The following is a 16,591-nucleotide window of genomic DNA, read 5'->3' on the forward strand; positions in this document are numbered from 1 at the left end:
TTAACTTATATTTAGCCAAAATCATATTCATATATATATATATATATATATATATATATATATATATATATATAGGTTTAGGACTGATAATTCGCTTTATTTGCCTTTTTCTTGTTTGGATGTGGGCTCAGAGTAGAATTATTTGTCTGAATGTCGTTTCACTGTTAATTATATATATATATATATATATATATATATATATATATATATATATATATATATATATATATATATATATATGAATATAAAAGTTAATTCAATCAGATTAATATTCCCTTTGTAACATGTCGAGCAAAGGGGATACTTTCATGAATATTACATATCAAACAGAATACACATATAAATTATAATAGGTATAATTTATGGAACTCTTAAACTATTATCACGAACTAGTTATACAAAGTTTAACAGATTACTCTTGTACAAATACTTTACATTCAAGAATACTAGAGAAAGATCATAATATCAGTTTATCGTTTGTTTAAAAATGACTTTTAATCATTTGTTATATATGTAATCGTCAAGATGATTTTTGTGAGACAATTTTTAGTTGTTTATTCATTTAGGCAATTAAGTTAAAGTCTTGATATTATAACCACAATCTCCGGATAGATAGCGAGACAAATGTGTGTAGATCTATACGGGATTGACAAACCCGCACTTAGACTGTTAGCTACAACCGGGCAGGCATGCCTATGAGTGACAAATGTCGTCAACAGTTCTGACGCCTACAAAGTGTCATAGCAGGCAAATAGTCATTGTATGTTTATAATAACTCACCAAAAAGATATGAACAAATAAGATTAGTGTATAATTAATTAAACCAAAGATTACGAATACAAAGTTTTGGTTTTACGATAATATAATTTACAGTATTATATTACAAATTACAGCTGGTGGAGTCCGGCATACTCACTTTTACAGGGTTTTCAAAAAGTACAATTATAAAACTTGGAAAACATAAACAAAACATCAAACATTCTTTTTATAGTTTTATTGAATTAAAACTATGTTATACTACTTTATAGTTTTACTGAAACTAAGTTACACCATTTTATGGTACAATAATACTCACACAGAACGGTTTTAAGGGATTTAAACTACTTATCAATTACATCAGAAAATATAGGATTTTCTGGACAATGAACATACTCTCTCTTTCAAGGATCGGTAAGAAAACTTTTAAACATAAAGACTTATGCATTCACTCAACTTAAATGTTGATATTCTCTTTTTCAAAATGCTTGTATTCTCAGGGAACCAATAAACAGGTACCTTCCAAAGCTTTTGAAGATGGAGCAGTTTAGAGTTGCGTATTTTGTTTAATTATATGTATGTTGGTGTCAATACACAATGATTGAACACACATGTAAAAATATTGTCTCTTTAGTACGATGGTTGTTAAACTTTGATTACTATGATGCATGTGTTGTGATACTTAAACATGAAGTCATCCATCCCCGGACGTTTCCGCCGCTCCGGTTTGGGGGTGTAACAGGATGAACTGGTTGGGGGGCAATGGGCCCATGATTGATTCTGAGCACCAGTTGCTGAGGATTCGAACCACAAGTGGGGGATAAATGGTTATTCATGGAGAAAGGGTCTCGCAGGGGCCAACCCTCTGTTCAGCTGTGAGGGCTAGGAGATTGCTTCATCAGGGTTGTTCGATATTTTTGGCTTATATCTCAGATACGAGTCTTGAGACCATGACGGATGTGGGCAGTGTACCGGTTGTACAGGAGTTCCGATATGTCTTTCCCGAGGAGTTACCTAGATTGCCTCCGGAGAGACAGGTGGAGTTTCGCATTGATTTAGTGTCGGGTGCCGCTCTAATAGCCAAGGCACAACCGGCTAGCTCCGCCCGAGATGAAGGAGCTATCTACGCAGCTTCAAGAGCTACTGGACCGAGGGTTTATTCGTCCGAGTAGTTCCCCGTGGGGAGCACCGATCCTGTTCGTGAAAAAGAAGGATGGGTCACAAAGGATGTGTATTTATTATCGAGAGCTGAACAAGCTAACGGTGAAAAACCGTTATCCGCTCCCGAGGATCGATGCCAATCGGGCTCACCAATGCCCCAACAGCTTTCATGGATCTCATGAACAGGGTGTGTAGACCGATGCTGGATCGGTCGGTGATCGTTTTTATCGATGATATCCTAGTCTATTCTAAGACCAAGGAGCAGCACGAGCAGCATCTGAGGGAGGTACTGGAGACACTGATAACGGAAAGGCTATATTCCAAGTTCTCAAAGTGTGATTTCTGGTTGCGAGAGGTGCAATTTTTGGGGCACGTCATCAAGCAGGACGGTATTTCGGTTGATCCAGCCAAGGTTGAGGCAGTGATGCGGTGGGAAGTACCAAAGAATGCATCTGAGATTCGTAGCGTCTTGGGTCGATCGGGGTATTATCGGAGATTCATCCATAATTTCTCCAAGATTGTCGTGCCATTGACCCGTTTGACAAAGAAGAATGTGACTTTCCGGTGGGGCCCGGACCAGCAGTCGGCTTTCAAGACCTTGAGGCAGAGGTTATGTGAGGCTCCGATTCTCGTACTACCTGAGGGGATGGATGATTTGGTAGTGTAATATGATGTATCGATCTCAGGGTTTGGGGCGGTACTGATGCAGAGGAGGCATGTGATTGCTTATGCCTCGAGGAAATTGAATCCTCAAAAGGCAAATTACCCCACGCACGACCTGGAATTAGGGGCAGTGATGTTTGCCCTCAAAATCTGGGGGCATTACTTGTATGGAGTGTGGTGCACTATTTATACTGATCACAAGAGTTTGAAGTATTTGATGGATCAACGAAACCTCAATATGCGGCAGAGGAGGTGGTTGGATGTACTGAAAGACTATGATTGCGAGATCTTGTACCATCTAGGGAAGGCCAATGTGGTGGCCGATGCTTTGAGCCGCAAAGCGGCAAGTGCACTGATCTGGGATGTTTAGTTTGAGGATAACATTGATATCTCTATTGTTGGATATGATCAAGCAAGATCAGGTGGACGGGGTGAAGAAAGAGAATTGGAACATAGAGCGGATTCGGGGTCAGTATCCCTTGTTTGTTCGGGATAGCCGAGGACTTCTGACACAGTGTGGACGGGTGTAGGTACCGATAATTGGGGGTGTGAGGCATACGATTTTGGAGGAGGCACACAACTCCAAGTTCTATATTCACCCGGGGGCCACGAAGATGTACAAGGATCTGAGGTTGAGTTATTGTTGGCCCTGCATGAAGCAGGAGATTGCATGGTTCGTGGAGTGGTGCTTGACCTGTAGGAAGGTCAAGGTCGAGCATCAGAGACCTCACGGGAAGGTTCAGCCGTTACCCATTCCTATGTGGAAGTGGGAAGAAATCCCTATGGACTTCATCACGAAGTTACCAAGGACGGCGAGGGATGTGGATGCCATATGGGTTATTGTGGATAGACTGACGAAGAGTACCCACTTTATTCCGATCTCCGAGAGTATCTCCGCTGAGAAATTAGTGGATATTTATGTGTGAGAGGTGGTAGCTAGGCACGGGGTGCCAGTGTTAGTATTCTCTGACCGGGATGTTTGGTTTACATTTAGATTCTGGAGGAAGTTCTACGAGGAACTGGGCACCCAGTTACAGTTCAGCACGGCGTACCACCCCCAGACAGACGGTCAGAGTGAGAGGACGATCCATATGCTCGAGGATATGCTTCGGGCATGCGTGTTGGACTTTGGAGGGAGTTGGGACACATACCTCCTACTAGCAGAGTTTTCATACAACAATAGTTATCATGCTAGTATCGACCGACTACCGTTTGAGATGTTGTATGGACGGAGGTGTAGGACCCCTGTTTGTTGGGGTGAGGTAGGGCACCGAGTCATAGGGAGCACCGAGATGGTGCTGAAGACTACTGAGTTGATTCATCAGGTGCGTGACAGGCTACAAGTTGCACAGAGCTGTCAGAAAAGCTATGCTGACCAGTGCCGATCGGATCTTGAGTTTCAGGTGGGGGATTTCGTATTGCTGAAAGTTTCACCATGGAAGGGTGTCATTAGGTTCCGGAAGAGGGGCAAGCTAGGGCCCCGACATATTGTACCGTTTAGGATTTCTGCCCGGGTGGGCAAGGTGGCCTTACTCTTTCATCTGTCGGACGAGCTTAGTCAGATACACAACACCTTCCACATGTTCCAGCTTCGGAAGTGTGTCACAGACGAGGCCGCAGTTGTTTCTATGGATGACATTCAGGTGGACGAGAGCCTGAACGACATTCAGAGGCCCATGGCGGTTTTGGATAGGAAAGTCAACATCCTTCGTAATAAAGAGGCGAAGCTAGTGAAGGTGCAATGGCAGCACCGAAGGGGCTCTGAATGGACATGGGATCCGGAGGATGAGATGCGAGAGCACTACCCAGATTTGTTCGCATCAGCAGGCTTCGAGGATGAAGTCTAGTTCAAGTGGGGGAGATTTGTAACTCTCGTTTCAAGTATCAATTTCTTTTCAGAATTTTAGAGTTTTAGACTGGAACTCGACGAGTTAGGGAGCTCCAACTCGTCGAGTAGAGATCATTTGTGGGACACGGGATTTAGGACCTACTCAACGAGTTGGAAGGCCCAACTCGACGAGTAGGCGCTGTAAAGGAAAACCCTAAATTTTAGCTTTTGCACCCTATATAATCTCCTTAAAACATTGAGGGGAACATTCCATTAGCCCCCCAAACCTTAAGAACGTCAGTGCTAAACCCTAATCTCCATTTTCTCTCATATTGTGAGCTAGAGTGACTTTTGGAGCTTAAGAAGAAGAAGATAGTGAGAAGAAGGAGAAGATCCAGCAAACGAAACCCTCACTCTTGAGCTTGACCATCTTGTGGACTATTGTAAGCACTCAAGATTCGATTTTTATCTTAGAGTATGCATAGATCTTAAGTTTACTCTTCATTTTCTATCATTCTTGTCGATTGCATGCATGAGGTTCATAAAGTTTGCAAATTTATGTATCTCCAGGGCAAAATGGTCCCATGGTGGGCTAGATCTAACTTGTGGTCAAGCATGGATGCCATGCATGGATTTTAGGGTATATTTTCCCTCTTTGGCCATTTTGACTTCAATACATGCATTGGACATGCATGTCCATAAAGTCTCCATCTTTGGAACATTTTGAGGATTAGAACCTCTTCTGGAAAAGAGGGATTCCGGATCCCTAGAGTCTTGAAACACATTGCTAAGCTTTTGAGCTTTCCAACCTTTGTTAAGGGCTTTAGAGCATTCAGAGTGGTTCTAGAGGATAAAGTTGGAAACTTTATCCTTCTAGACACCTTTAGGTTTCAGATCTAATCCCTACAGTCCCTGGAATCAAGGTATCATCCGAATAAGCAAATAGGGGGAAAACTCGACGAGTTTCCCTGGAAACTCGACGAGTTAGATCGGGTTTCCCCATCTACTGGATATTGAGTGAACTCGTTGAGTTGATGGGACAACTCGGCGAGTTGGCTAGGGTTTGTCCCCGTTTTCTGGACTCTGAAGGAACTCGACAAGTTGCTAGATGAACTCGATGAGTTGGGGTCAACATTGACTGTTGACCTTAACTATTGACTTGGACTTTAACCAGTGTTGACCAAGTTTGACCTTGAGGGTATATATGGTATTTTGGGATTTTGACAAGTTAATCACATGATGGTTACAGGCAGTTGAGTTGGAGTTGTGCGTTGTGACTTATCTGATCCTATCTTATCAGTTCAACATTCTTGAGAGGTGAGTCTCCTCGCCATATCAATGTGTCTAAGGCACCAAGGCCGACCCATTTTATGATATGTGGTACACTAGTTACAGTAATGTTATGTGGCATGTTAGCTGGTTATGTGCTAGGAGGTATGCTGGTTGTATATGTGGTATGCTTGTATGGAAGACCATGGGAGAGCCCATGGCACTTGGATGTAAGACCATGTGGAGAGCCCATGGCTTTCCTATTAAAGACCATGGGAGAGCCCATGACACTTGGATGTAAGACCATGTGGAGAGCCCATGGCTTTTCTATTAAAGACCATGGGAGGAGCCTATGGCACTTAGGTGTAAGACCATTTTGGGAGCCCATGGCGTCCTGGAGTAAGACCCTGGAGCAGCCCATGACATCCCAATATGTTGAATGCATGGCTTATATGGTTTATATAGCTTTTATAGCTAATATGGATTATGTGGTTGTGTGGATTGTGTGGGGTATCCTCTGGGGAACTCACTAAGCATTAGCTTACAGTTTGTTGATTTGTTTCAGGTACTTCTGAGCTTAAGGGCAAGAGCAAGGCTTGATGGCGCGGCATGCACTCTCTCAGGCGCTTTTATGGGACACTCTGATATTTGAAATAAAAGTGTTGATGTTATGAATTTGAAAACAGTTGTTCTTGAGATTTTGTGGTTTATTGGAAATGTTTTGATAATTTAAAGATGAAAATTTTCTTTTGAAAATTTGGGTGGTTACAGTATCTCTTTTTAATGTCATGTATCCCAGCTTGTACTTAAGGAGATAAAATGTGATAGATGAAAGTTAGAAGTTAAGAGATAGAGAATGGAGTTGAGTTTTTCAAGTTCCTTATCAGTGGCAGACCTTAGTGGAGCATTGGGGGTCCCGGGCCACTGCTCAATTTTCGGCACGTAGTGTAATTTTTTTTTTCTATTAGGTGCACCGGCTTGAAGTACGAGGGACCCCCCTACTAAAACAGTCTGCGTCCGCCACTATTCCTTATTAATGATATTGATGTAATTCGTATTTGTTTGTTATGGTTATAATGATGTTTAATGGCAGCACCCAATGTTTTAATTGTAAATGCTTTTATGGGACCGGTTTTTTATTAAATGTGGGTTAGTTGCCGCAAAGCTTTTATAACCATAGCTTTGATTTTTTTTTTTCAACAATTGGGGTTTTTACAAGGAACTTTTGAGATAACCTTATCATTTGCAATAATATTAACTAGAAAGGTTACCCCCGCTACGCGGGGGCCAGAAGCTTTCAATGTTGTTTGCGAATCGATAAATATGACAGACGTAGAAAGTGCAAGGATGAAAAGCCTGGACTTTGCCCCGGACAGTTTTTTTCATGTTTTTATGAAAAAATGTAAAAGTTTTGACTGCATGGACGAGAAGTGTCAAAATGGCTAAAAATTAAAGAGGTAGGAATTAGCAACTTTTTAGAAAAGGGATCAAAGTTGTCAAACCGTTAAAGTTTTGTGGCCAAACTTTAAAGATTAAAAGGTTCCTAAAAAGTGTAAAAATATTGATTGTAATGACCAAAAGTGTCAAAATGGTTAAAGAATGAGGAGCAAAGATGCCAAAAAACATCTAGTTTTTATGAAAAAATGTAAAAGTTTTGACTGCAAGGACTAGAAGTGTCAAAATGGCTAAAGAATTAAAGGGGTAGGAATTTGCAACTTTTTAGAAAAGGGATCAAAGTTGTCAAACCGTTAAAGTTTTGTGGCCAAACTTTAAATATTAAAAGGTTCCTAAAAAGTGTAAAGTATTGGTTGCAATGACCAAAAGTGTCAAAATGGTTAAAGAATGAGGAGCAAAGTTGCCAAAAAACATCCAAATTTATTATTCCTAACTTTGAAGCCCAATAATAATACAGGTACCAATTCTGCCAAAAAATAACAAGTTTACTATTCCTTTTCTTCATAACTTTAATATATATATATATATATATATATATATATATATATATATATATATATATATATATATATAATAATAATAATAATAAGAGATACATCCGTTACAAAAATTGCATATTAAATTGAGGTCATTGAGGTATCACGAGGTACTAAATGATGTTCACAATAAGAATTACATCACATTTTAAGTTTCCTTATCCTCTACGTACCCATTTAATCACTTCATTATGGCTAGACAATGTTTTTTTATGACTAGTGCTACTTTTTAAACATTTTTTTCCAAAATTCACATCATATACATCTCTCTACTTCTTATATTGCATGGCGTTTAAACCAAAAAGATATTCTTTAGTCCGTTGTTTCTGGATGGTGGCAGTTAAGAGTATCATTTCAAAGAAACTCTTTCTATTTCATATTTCAATTTTCATACTACTACGTTTGAACTCTTGTATTCCTTTCGTTGCATTAGTACAGGCTAGTAAAAATCAAAGAAGAAATCTAAGTCACCAATTTTCAGGAAATAATCTTACAAAATTGTCATGTCAATAGTGATTTTGAAAATTTCTTGGATTTTAGATCTTGTAGGCGTAACAAAAGACCTAAAGGAGACGTTAGTGTTTAGCGTAAAATTTCAAGGACTTAATGTTTAGCGTAAAACATGCCTCGATAAACAAAGTAATAACAGTTTATGCCCCTTAGATTGATAAATAATTTTTTTTTAGAATGGCAAATCTAATCTAGACCTAAACTACACATAATTTCACATATGTCTCCAATGAGACTTGAACGTTTTTTAGAATGGCAAATCTACTCTACACCTAAACTACACATAATTTCACATATGTCTCCAATGAGACTTGAACCCTCAACCTCTAAGAGGGAGGGCAACACCCGATACCGCTGGGCTAGAAGCCCTTTGGTAATTGATAAATAATTAGTTAGGGTATAATTGTTTACCGAAAATGGCTCTTATAACACATTTTTGGCCAATTAGCTTTTTTTTTTTTTTTTTTTGAACCGGCAATTTTTATTAAAATGCACCCTAGCAAGATACTAGGGGCAAGGAGTACAAAGGTTAATCATCATAGTAGAAAGCATACATTACGTACAATTTAGGGGTGAGACACACCACTTATCCCAATTCATTTTGTCACCTGTTTTTGTCCTGTATTTTCTCCACGTAAAGAGGCTTTGATGAAATCCACAATTTTCGCCGGTTTCGATGTCTCGCTTCAATAAATTTGGTCATTCCTAGCCTTCCACAAGCCCCAGATAGTACCGTATAGAATACAAGTAAGGGTCTCTTTCTTCTTTGGACAATGTCCCCAGTTCCTGGCAAACGCTAGCACCTGATTAACTCTAGAGAAATACTCAATGGGAATTCCACACCAATTAAGCACCATACATAAGGTCTCCTTCGCCATACAACAGGAGGTTAAAATGTGGTCTGCAGATTCATTTTGACCTGTGCATAGACCGCACATCGGGGAAGTAACAGGAATGTTCCTTCTTTCTAAAGCCTCAGCGGATGGGATCCTCCCCTGTTTGGCGCGCCATACAAAACTTGTCACCTTTTTGGGGACCGAATTCAGCCAGCAAAATTCACCATCACCAACAGGATGGTGTGCTTTGTCTAGTCTACTCCGTAGCCTCGCCACACAAAATTTCCCATCCACCGCATAGTCCGATCTCCAAGTTAAACCCTCGTCATATGTATTCAATATCTCCTTTACTTCAATATTCATTTTCCAAAATCTATTCTTGACTTTGTCAATACTTAACCATACCCCACTCCTCTTCTGTTTTGCAAAACAATACCAAGGCTTGTTTGTAGTGTTATGGAACCCACTTATAATTTGGGCCCATAGAGATTGCGAGCAAGTCTTGAATTTCCACCACCATTTAGCAAGAAGGGCCAGGTTTAGATTCCATAGAGAACCCACTCCTGCCCCACCAACATCCTTTGGGGCTTTTAGTTTGTCCCAAGTAACCCAATGTACAATCTGCTTTTCATAATCACTCCTCCATAAGAACTGCCTTTGGATTTTTTTCAAGTTCTTCAATGATTCCAGCAGGGGCGGGAAATAGTGAAAGGTAAAAAGTTGGGAGATTCCCAAGAACCGACTTTACGAAAGTCATTCTCCTGCTAAAAGTCAATGACTTTGCCTTCCACAAGGATAGTTTGGATCGGAATTTGTCAATAATTGGCTTCCATGCTTTTTTTCTATTCATGTTTTCTCCCACTGGTACCCCAAGGTAGATAAAAGGGAGGGAAGAAGGCGCACATCCCAATGGCCCCGCCCAGCGGCATACCTCCTCAAAGTCGGCTCCGATACCAAAGATCTTTGACTTGTTAAAGTTCACCTTTAGTCCCGATACAACATGGAAACATCGAAGTATTCTAGCAAGATTGGAGACATTTTTTGTTGACCAATCACCAATAAATAAGGCATCATCTGCATAGAATAAATGGGAAAGTGAGATTTTAGTATTTGGGATGGAGATACCATCAAATATCCCTTTTTCCTTAGCCGCTTTCATCATAATGTTAAGGCCTTTCATCGCCATTATAAAAAGGAAAGGAGATAACGGATCTCCTTGTCTAACTCCCTTAGATAGCGGAAATTCAGCCGTTGGGCTACCATTAACTAGTACCGACGCCCTCGCCGACTTAAGGCATCCGTTTATCCATCTTCTCCATTTTACTCCAAAGTTCATCTGCTCCATAATCGAATCAATATACTCCCAATTTATAGAGTCAAACGCCTTGTTAAAATCTGCTTTGAATAGTAATATTTTCCTGTCATTTTTTTCGCCCAAGAACACACCTCATTTATTACCAAGGGACCTTCTAATATATTTCTCCCTTCCACAAACGCCGATTGAACATCATCAATGCACGTACCAATATGTTTCCTCACCCGGATCGCCAATGTTTTGGCGACAATCTTATATAAAGCACCGATGAGACTTATTGGTCTATAATCGTTTAGAGATAGTGTGTCTTTTGTCTTGGCAGCAAGTGAGATAAAAGACGAATTACAACCCATGGAAAAATTGCCCCTCCGCTCAAATGATCTCACAAAACCCATGATGTCATTTTTTAACAAATCCCAATAAGTTTTAAAGAATTTAAATGAGAAGCCATCCGGCCCCGGGGCCTTATCCGATCCACAGCACCATATTGCATTCTTGATTTCCTCAACCGAGAAAGGTAACTCAAGAAAGGAACTCTCATCCTGGGAAAGTTTTTTGAATCTGCTGCTCCGAATTTTTGGTCTATTAAATCATTTTTCTACGAATTTTACAGAAAAGTGCTGGAAAACCTCGTTTTTTATGGTGTCAGGATTCGTGACCCATTGACCATTAACCAATAAGCCATGAATTTTGTTCCTCCTGTTTTGGTTACTCACGAAACCATGAAAAAAGGAAGTGTTTTCATCCCCATCAACCACCCATTTTATTTTCGCCTTCTGTTTCATATCCGTTGCCGCCACCCTTTCAAGCTCTACAATTCTACTAAGGCATTTGGACCGATTCCCCAGCTCGTGAGGTAACAATGCTCTAGATTCCGCTACGGAATCTAACTGTGATATCTTGCTCCTGCACTCTGCCAACTCCTTAGTTTCCAATGCAAACCCAAGTTCCCGCCATTTCTTTATTTCTTTCTTTAAGAACCGAAGTTTGGCAGCTAGGAAAGCATCGGCACACCCATGACCTTTAAAATTCTTCCATGCCTCCACTACAACTTCATGAAAACCCACCCTTGATATCCAAGAGTTAAAAAATCTGAATAGTCTTGGACCAAAGTCCTCACCAGATGTTTTCAGTACAATGGGACTATGATCAGATAGTTCTCTAGCGAGGACCATTACAAAGGGCCCCGGGAAGGAATCCATAAATTTTCCACATACTAGAAATCTATCCAGTTTGCTCATCTTACCACCATCTTCAGGTCTGAAAAAAGTGAACTTATATCCTCCCATTCTTAAATCGTGAAGATCACATGAGAGAATAAATTCGTTGAAATCAGCAGCAGACACATTACAATATTTGGAATTTATCCTCTCCTCACGCCTACGAACAGTGTTAAAGTCCCCAGCAAGGATCTATAACGCCGATCTACTAGATATTATTTGAGCTAATTTTTGCCATAATCTTCTCTTTTCAACAGGGTAATGAGGCGCATAAACATTAGCGATAGCTATGTCAATGTTTATGCCCACCCAACGACCAAATACAATCAGGAAGTACCGTGATTTTATTGTGTTTGTAAGCCTGAATGCTCCATCATCCCATATTGTGATCGGCCCTCCAGATCTCCCAGTTGCTTCGATTAATTCAAACCCAAAGTTGCCATCGGTCCAGCAATTTCGAATATTTAATTGTAGCGAAGAGGCCAAACCTAGTTGAGATTCTTGTAAACACATCACCGAGATCTTTTGCTCTGTGCATAATCTCCTGACCTTTGTTTTGGGGCATCCCCAATTCCTCTAACGTTCAAAGAGAGCATATTCATTGTGGTTATTGCTCTCGCCTTCCATACCCAATTCCTCCTCCAATACTTCGTTCCCAATTTCAATGTCCACATCAACCATTTTACCAATTTCTACTGTTAGGGCAGCCTCAGAATTATCAACAAGACAAACAGTAGATTTAATCTGACCCGAAGATTGAAACGAGCGGTGCGAGATTGTTTCATCATCGCCAATATTTAAATCGTGAGTAGAGTCATAAGAGTTGCAAGGGTTGCAATTTAAGTCTAGAAGTGAGAGGGAAGAGCGTCGCAGCTTCTTTCGAGTAGATCCATCATCTATCGAATCAATCTCCAGCTCCGAATCATCTTTATTTTCATTTAGGGGCTCAAACGATTTTGGCAGTTTCCTACCACCCATATTAACAGGCCCATATTTGAATGGCCCAAAACATCCAAGTTTTACTAGATTCGGGTTTAGCATATCGATATTCACGTTATTTACCACCTGGGTAGCAACGACGTTTGAGTGGTCAACCAGTTGGTCATCACCACTATCCACCCGTTGGCATTTATCCGTTGGAGTCGGTTGGAATTCCCCATGAGTTGGATCTCCCCCCAACGGTCTAGCTTCACAGATCGGCGTTTCCCCCACCTGAGTTCTGATTTACGGCGAAGGCTCACGTCTTACATCCTTCGCCTCCATCACTACGTCTCCGGTGAATTCACCATGTCGGAATTCTCCTTCTTCCAAATCATCCTCAGGTAAACCTCCATTAGTAGGTTTCCATCCTGATGAAATAATAGTTTCTAAAATACCTTCATCCTCATCCTCCGAGTTTGAATCTTCATTCTTCTCTGAATTCTCCAAATCACCGGATCTATCGTGCCCGTCATAATCATCCATCGACCAATTGCATGATGGAAAAGGAGACCATTCGAAGTCCACTTCAGAGATCCCCACCTTTAGTATATTTTTATTAAATTTCACTGCAACCTCTTCATTGATTCTTATCTTCCTTTTTGTAAGGACACAAATCTTACCACACGACACATCTTGCAGACTCATTGAAATTTCGGATGGACATAATTAGGGTTTGTGTTTAAGTTTTAGAATGTATTGTATTTTGTTAAGGTTTATGGTTTATTTCTTTTGCGTATAACGTATTCATTATAGATAAATGAAGATAAAACTATTTGCTTTTTATGTTTATGTGTGTTGTATTGTGTCTTCTTTAAATGAGGGGGAATTTGAAGAAAGGATAACATGAACATATAATTCAGGAAGATAAACATTAAAGATGATTACAAATAAAGGAAATAGCACGTCATGTGACACTTGTTTTCTTAACAGGAACAACTTATGAACATTGATTGTTGTGATGAGAAAGAAGAAATTTCTTAAAGATGAAAGTGTCCATGAAAGATGTGTTAGTATATGATTGTAACTAGGTTGCTAAACTTGGGTGACACGGTACGTCCATATAAGGCACTCGGTGCGTGCAGTCATAGTTAAGCGGTCAAAGGAAGTCAACTTTAATAACACGAGACATATAATTAGAATTCGTTATTCGTCGAGGCATCCAGATGTTGGACACATATAGTAAGGACGAGACACATGATATAAAGGACAGAACATATGTAAAGGACCAACACACGTGACAAGTCTAGACGATATGCTAGGACACGACACGTCCAAAGCAAAACACGACGCATCGTCGTTTATATCGTTTTTTAATAACTATTCAAGTTTTAAAGCTTCCATTTCCATTTTTAGCGTTTTTTTGTAAAAACAGTTTTGAATTAAACCCAACAAATACAAGACCATGTTGCAAAATTGTCGAAAAATGACCTCAATGCGCATCTGGACATACAAACTTTATCAATGGGATCAATGTTTATACAAGGCAGCTCATTGATTCCCCAGGTCCAATTTCAAAAAGAAACCTGACGGCATGTAAAGAGATCATCGAAAATTTGGCTAAGCATTCTCATGAATGGAACTCACCAAGAGATGGAGGAATTCAAGCAAGAGAAATGGGAGACGGATATGATGGATTTGTATCTTTCAACGCAAAACTTGACACCATGGATCGGAGTATCAAGAATATCAATCAAACCACTCATGCAATAAAAGTTGCTTATCATAACTGTGGTGGACTACACTTTATAAAGGATTGATACCTTGACAAGAATGGGAAGAAGAAGGCATAAGTTTGTTACTTTAGTGGTGACAAATATGATCAAGACTGGCGACAACCCAAAAAGGAGTGGAAACCATATGAAGAGTACCGGAAAGAAGGAGATGAAAAATATAAACTAAAAGTTGGAGGATTTTATCAAAGTAGAAACCAATTCAAGAAAGAAATCCCGGTTTAGAATCCCTTTTGGCTAAATTCGCGGAGGCTTCCGAAAAATGCCACAACACAATAGATGAAGCTCTCAAGGACCAGCAAGCAACACTTTGAAATCAGCAAGGATCTATACTTGGAATCCAACAACAAATGAGTCAATTATCAAGGCTCTTACAAGAATGCCTTCCGTGAACGTTGCCTAGCAACACGGAAAAAAATCCTGAAGATCATGTCCAAGATATTGTTGTAGAAGGTACAATCTCTTAGCCATTAAAACTTGTTAGTACTAATTATTACCTATTGTGCAGTCCAAAGGGTGGATCGGAAAAGAAATTCTAAATGTTTGCATTTTATGTGGTGATGTATGTCCTAGAAGACAAATTCGGATTTGAAGAATTGTCGACCACTTTTGCCCTATCCTGCAAGAAATGTCTAGAATGAGTTCGAGGAGGAGCATAAAAACATTCTGGAGTATACTAGACTAAAGTTGAGATATGTTTCCATAGTCGAAGCATTAAACAAATTGTTGAACTATGTGACGCTTCTAAAATTCTTAAAGTATAATCAGAAGGGTATGAATAAGTTATCAAGAATAGGTGATTACAAGCAACAATTAACCGGAATGGCAAGTCATATTCCAAGAAAAAAAGAGCTTCCATGAAGTCTAACGATACCATGCAAATTTAGGAGTTTAAAGACAAATGCTTTAACGGATTTCGGATCTAGTGTGAACCTAATGCCACACTCATTCTTTCTTAAGCTTGTATTGTAAAAACTAGAGCCCAAAAAGATGTTTATTCATATGGCTAACAAGTCGGTAACTTATCCAAAAGGGATTGTTAGAGATATGCTTGTCAAAATAGGGACTTTTTTTTTGTTATTTTGGAAATTGAGGACATTGAAGTACCAACTATTTTGGGAAGACCTTTTCTGAATACGGCAAGAGCGGTTTTGGATATCAGCGAATCAAAACTCATATTGAGAATAGGTTCAAAGTTGCTCACATTCAGTTCAGAAGATCCAAAAGTAATAAAAAGGAAACATGAAAATTTTCATGTGGACACTTTCGAAGAAGATGAAAATGAGAAACTTGAAGAACTCATGCATTTAATGGATGAAGAGTATGCACAATACATGAATAATTTGAAAAATGAATAGGTTTGGGATGATGTAAGATTTGAGGAGGAATTCAGAAAGATAGATTTAAAATGTGAAAGAAAAGGAAAAAATAGAGGATGAAGAAGTTCTACACCGTGACATATTACATGTCATGTCGTTATTCGACGTGAGGTTAAAAGAAATTGATGAAAATGATTTTTTGCATCATAATGACGACCAAAGTATTGTCGCGAGTAATGAGGTTCGGGGAAAATCATGATTTGAAGACCAAGAGCATGAATTTTTGCAAAGTAATTATAATTGATGGGTTCAGAAAATAGAAAGATGATGATCTAAGGGTTGATAAACTTTACGAAGAGTTAATGGAAAATTTATGGAGTGATGATTATCTTTCGCGAAGGGGAATTACTAATGAAGTAGTTGAAAAAAAACATGAGAATCGTTTCTCATTGTTTAAGTAAGTGAAATTTAAAATTCTCTGATAACGAAGTGAATCCATTTGAATTGGAAGAAAATTATCCAGCATAAACTAAAGTAATTTGCAAAGACAAAAAGGAAAAGAGCGAAAAAGAAGATTTACTGATTTTGGAAGAGTTAATAGAAGCAGAGATAAAGCAATGTCCTTCAAAAATTAATTTTTGCATCGGGGATTGATATACTGCTTAAGCAAGGAAGTATGGACTATATTCAAATAACGAAAGTTGAAAATTCTCAAGCAATGAAAGAAAAAACAGACGATTGGGAGAAGAAGGAGGACATAAACAGGAAGAAGTTGACTGAAGTCGAGTCAATTCGAGCAAGGAAAGTGTGAGGCAAGTATATAGAAAGAGATTCAATGGGTACGAGAAGAAAATGGAAGATCGGAAGAAAAGACCATCAACACCCAACAAGAGTTAGATAACAGGAGGAGTCTGACTACACACTAAAGATAAAAGGAAGCGCTTTAAGGGAGGCAACCTAACCTTTGTTTGAGTTTACTTTTTCTTAATGGTTATTAAACAATATTACTTTT

General features: G+C 39.3%; 1 protein-coding gene across 1 annotated transcript; it reads right to left on the minus strand.

Moving 5' to 3' along the window:
• Positions 1-10,919: 10,919 nt before the first annotated feature.
• LOC145140423 (uncharacterized) lies at positions 10,920-11,618 on the minus strand. Its single transcript, XM_079073920.1, has one exon. The coding sequence runs from the start codon at positions 11,616-11,618 to the stop codon at positions 10,920-10,922; it is 699 nt and encodes a 232-aa protein (XP_078930046.1).
• Between the last annotated feature and the right edge of the window lie 4,973 nt (positions 11,619-16,591).

Source organism: Lactuca virosa, chromosome 9 (genome assembly GCF_052849685.1).
Source record: "Lactuca virosa cultivar CGN04683 chromosome 9, Lactuca_virosa_CGN04683_v6, whole genome shotgun sequence".
Classification (NCBI taxonomy): Eukaryota; Viridiplantae; Streptophyta; class Magnoliopsida; order Asterales; family Asteraceae; genus Lactuca; species Lactuca virosa.

What these genes read in the sequence shown, in the direction of transcription:
- LOC145140423 (XM_079073920.1), bottom strand. Translation starts at nt 11,618, where the DNA reads ATGGGAGGATATAAGTTCACTTTTTTCAGACCTGAAGATGGTGGTAAG.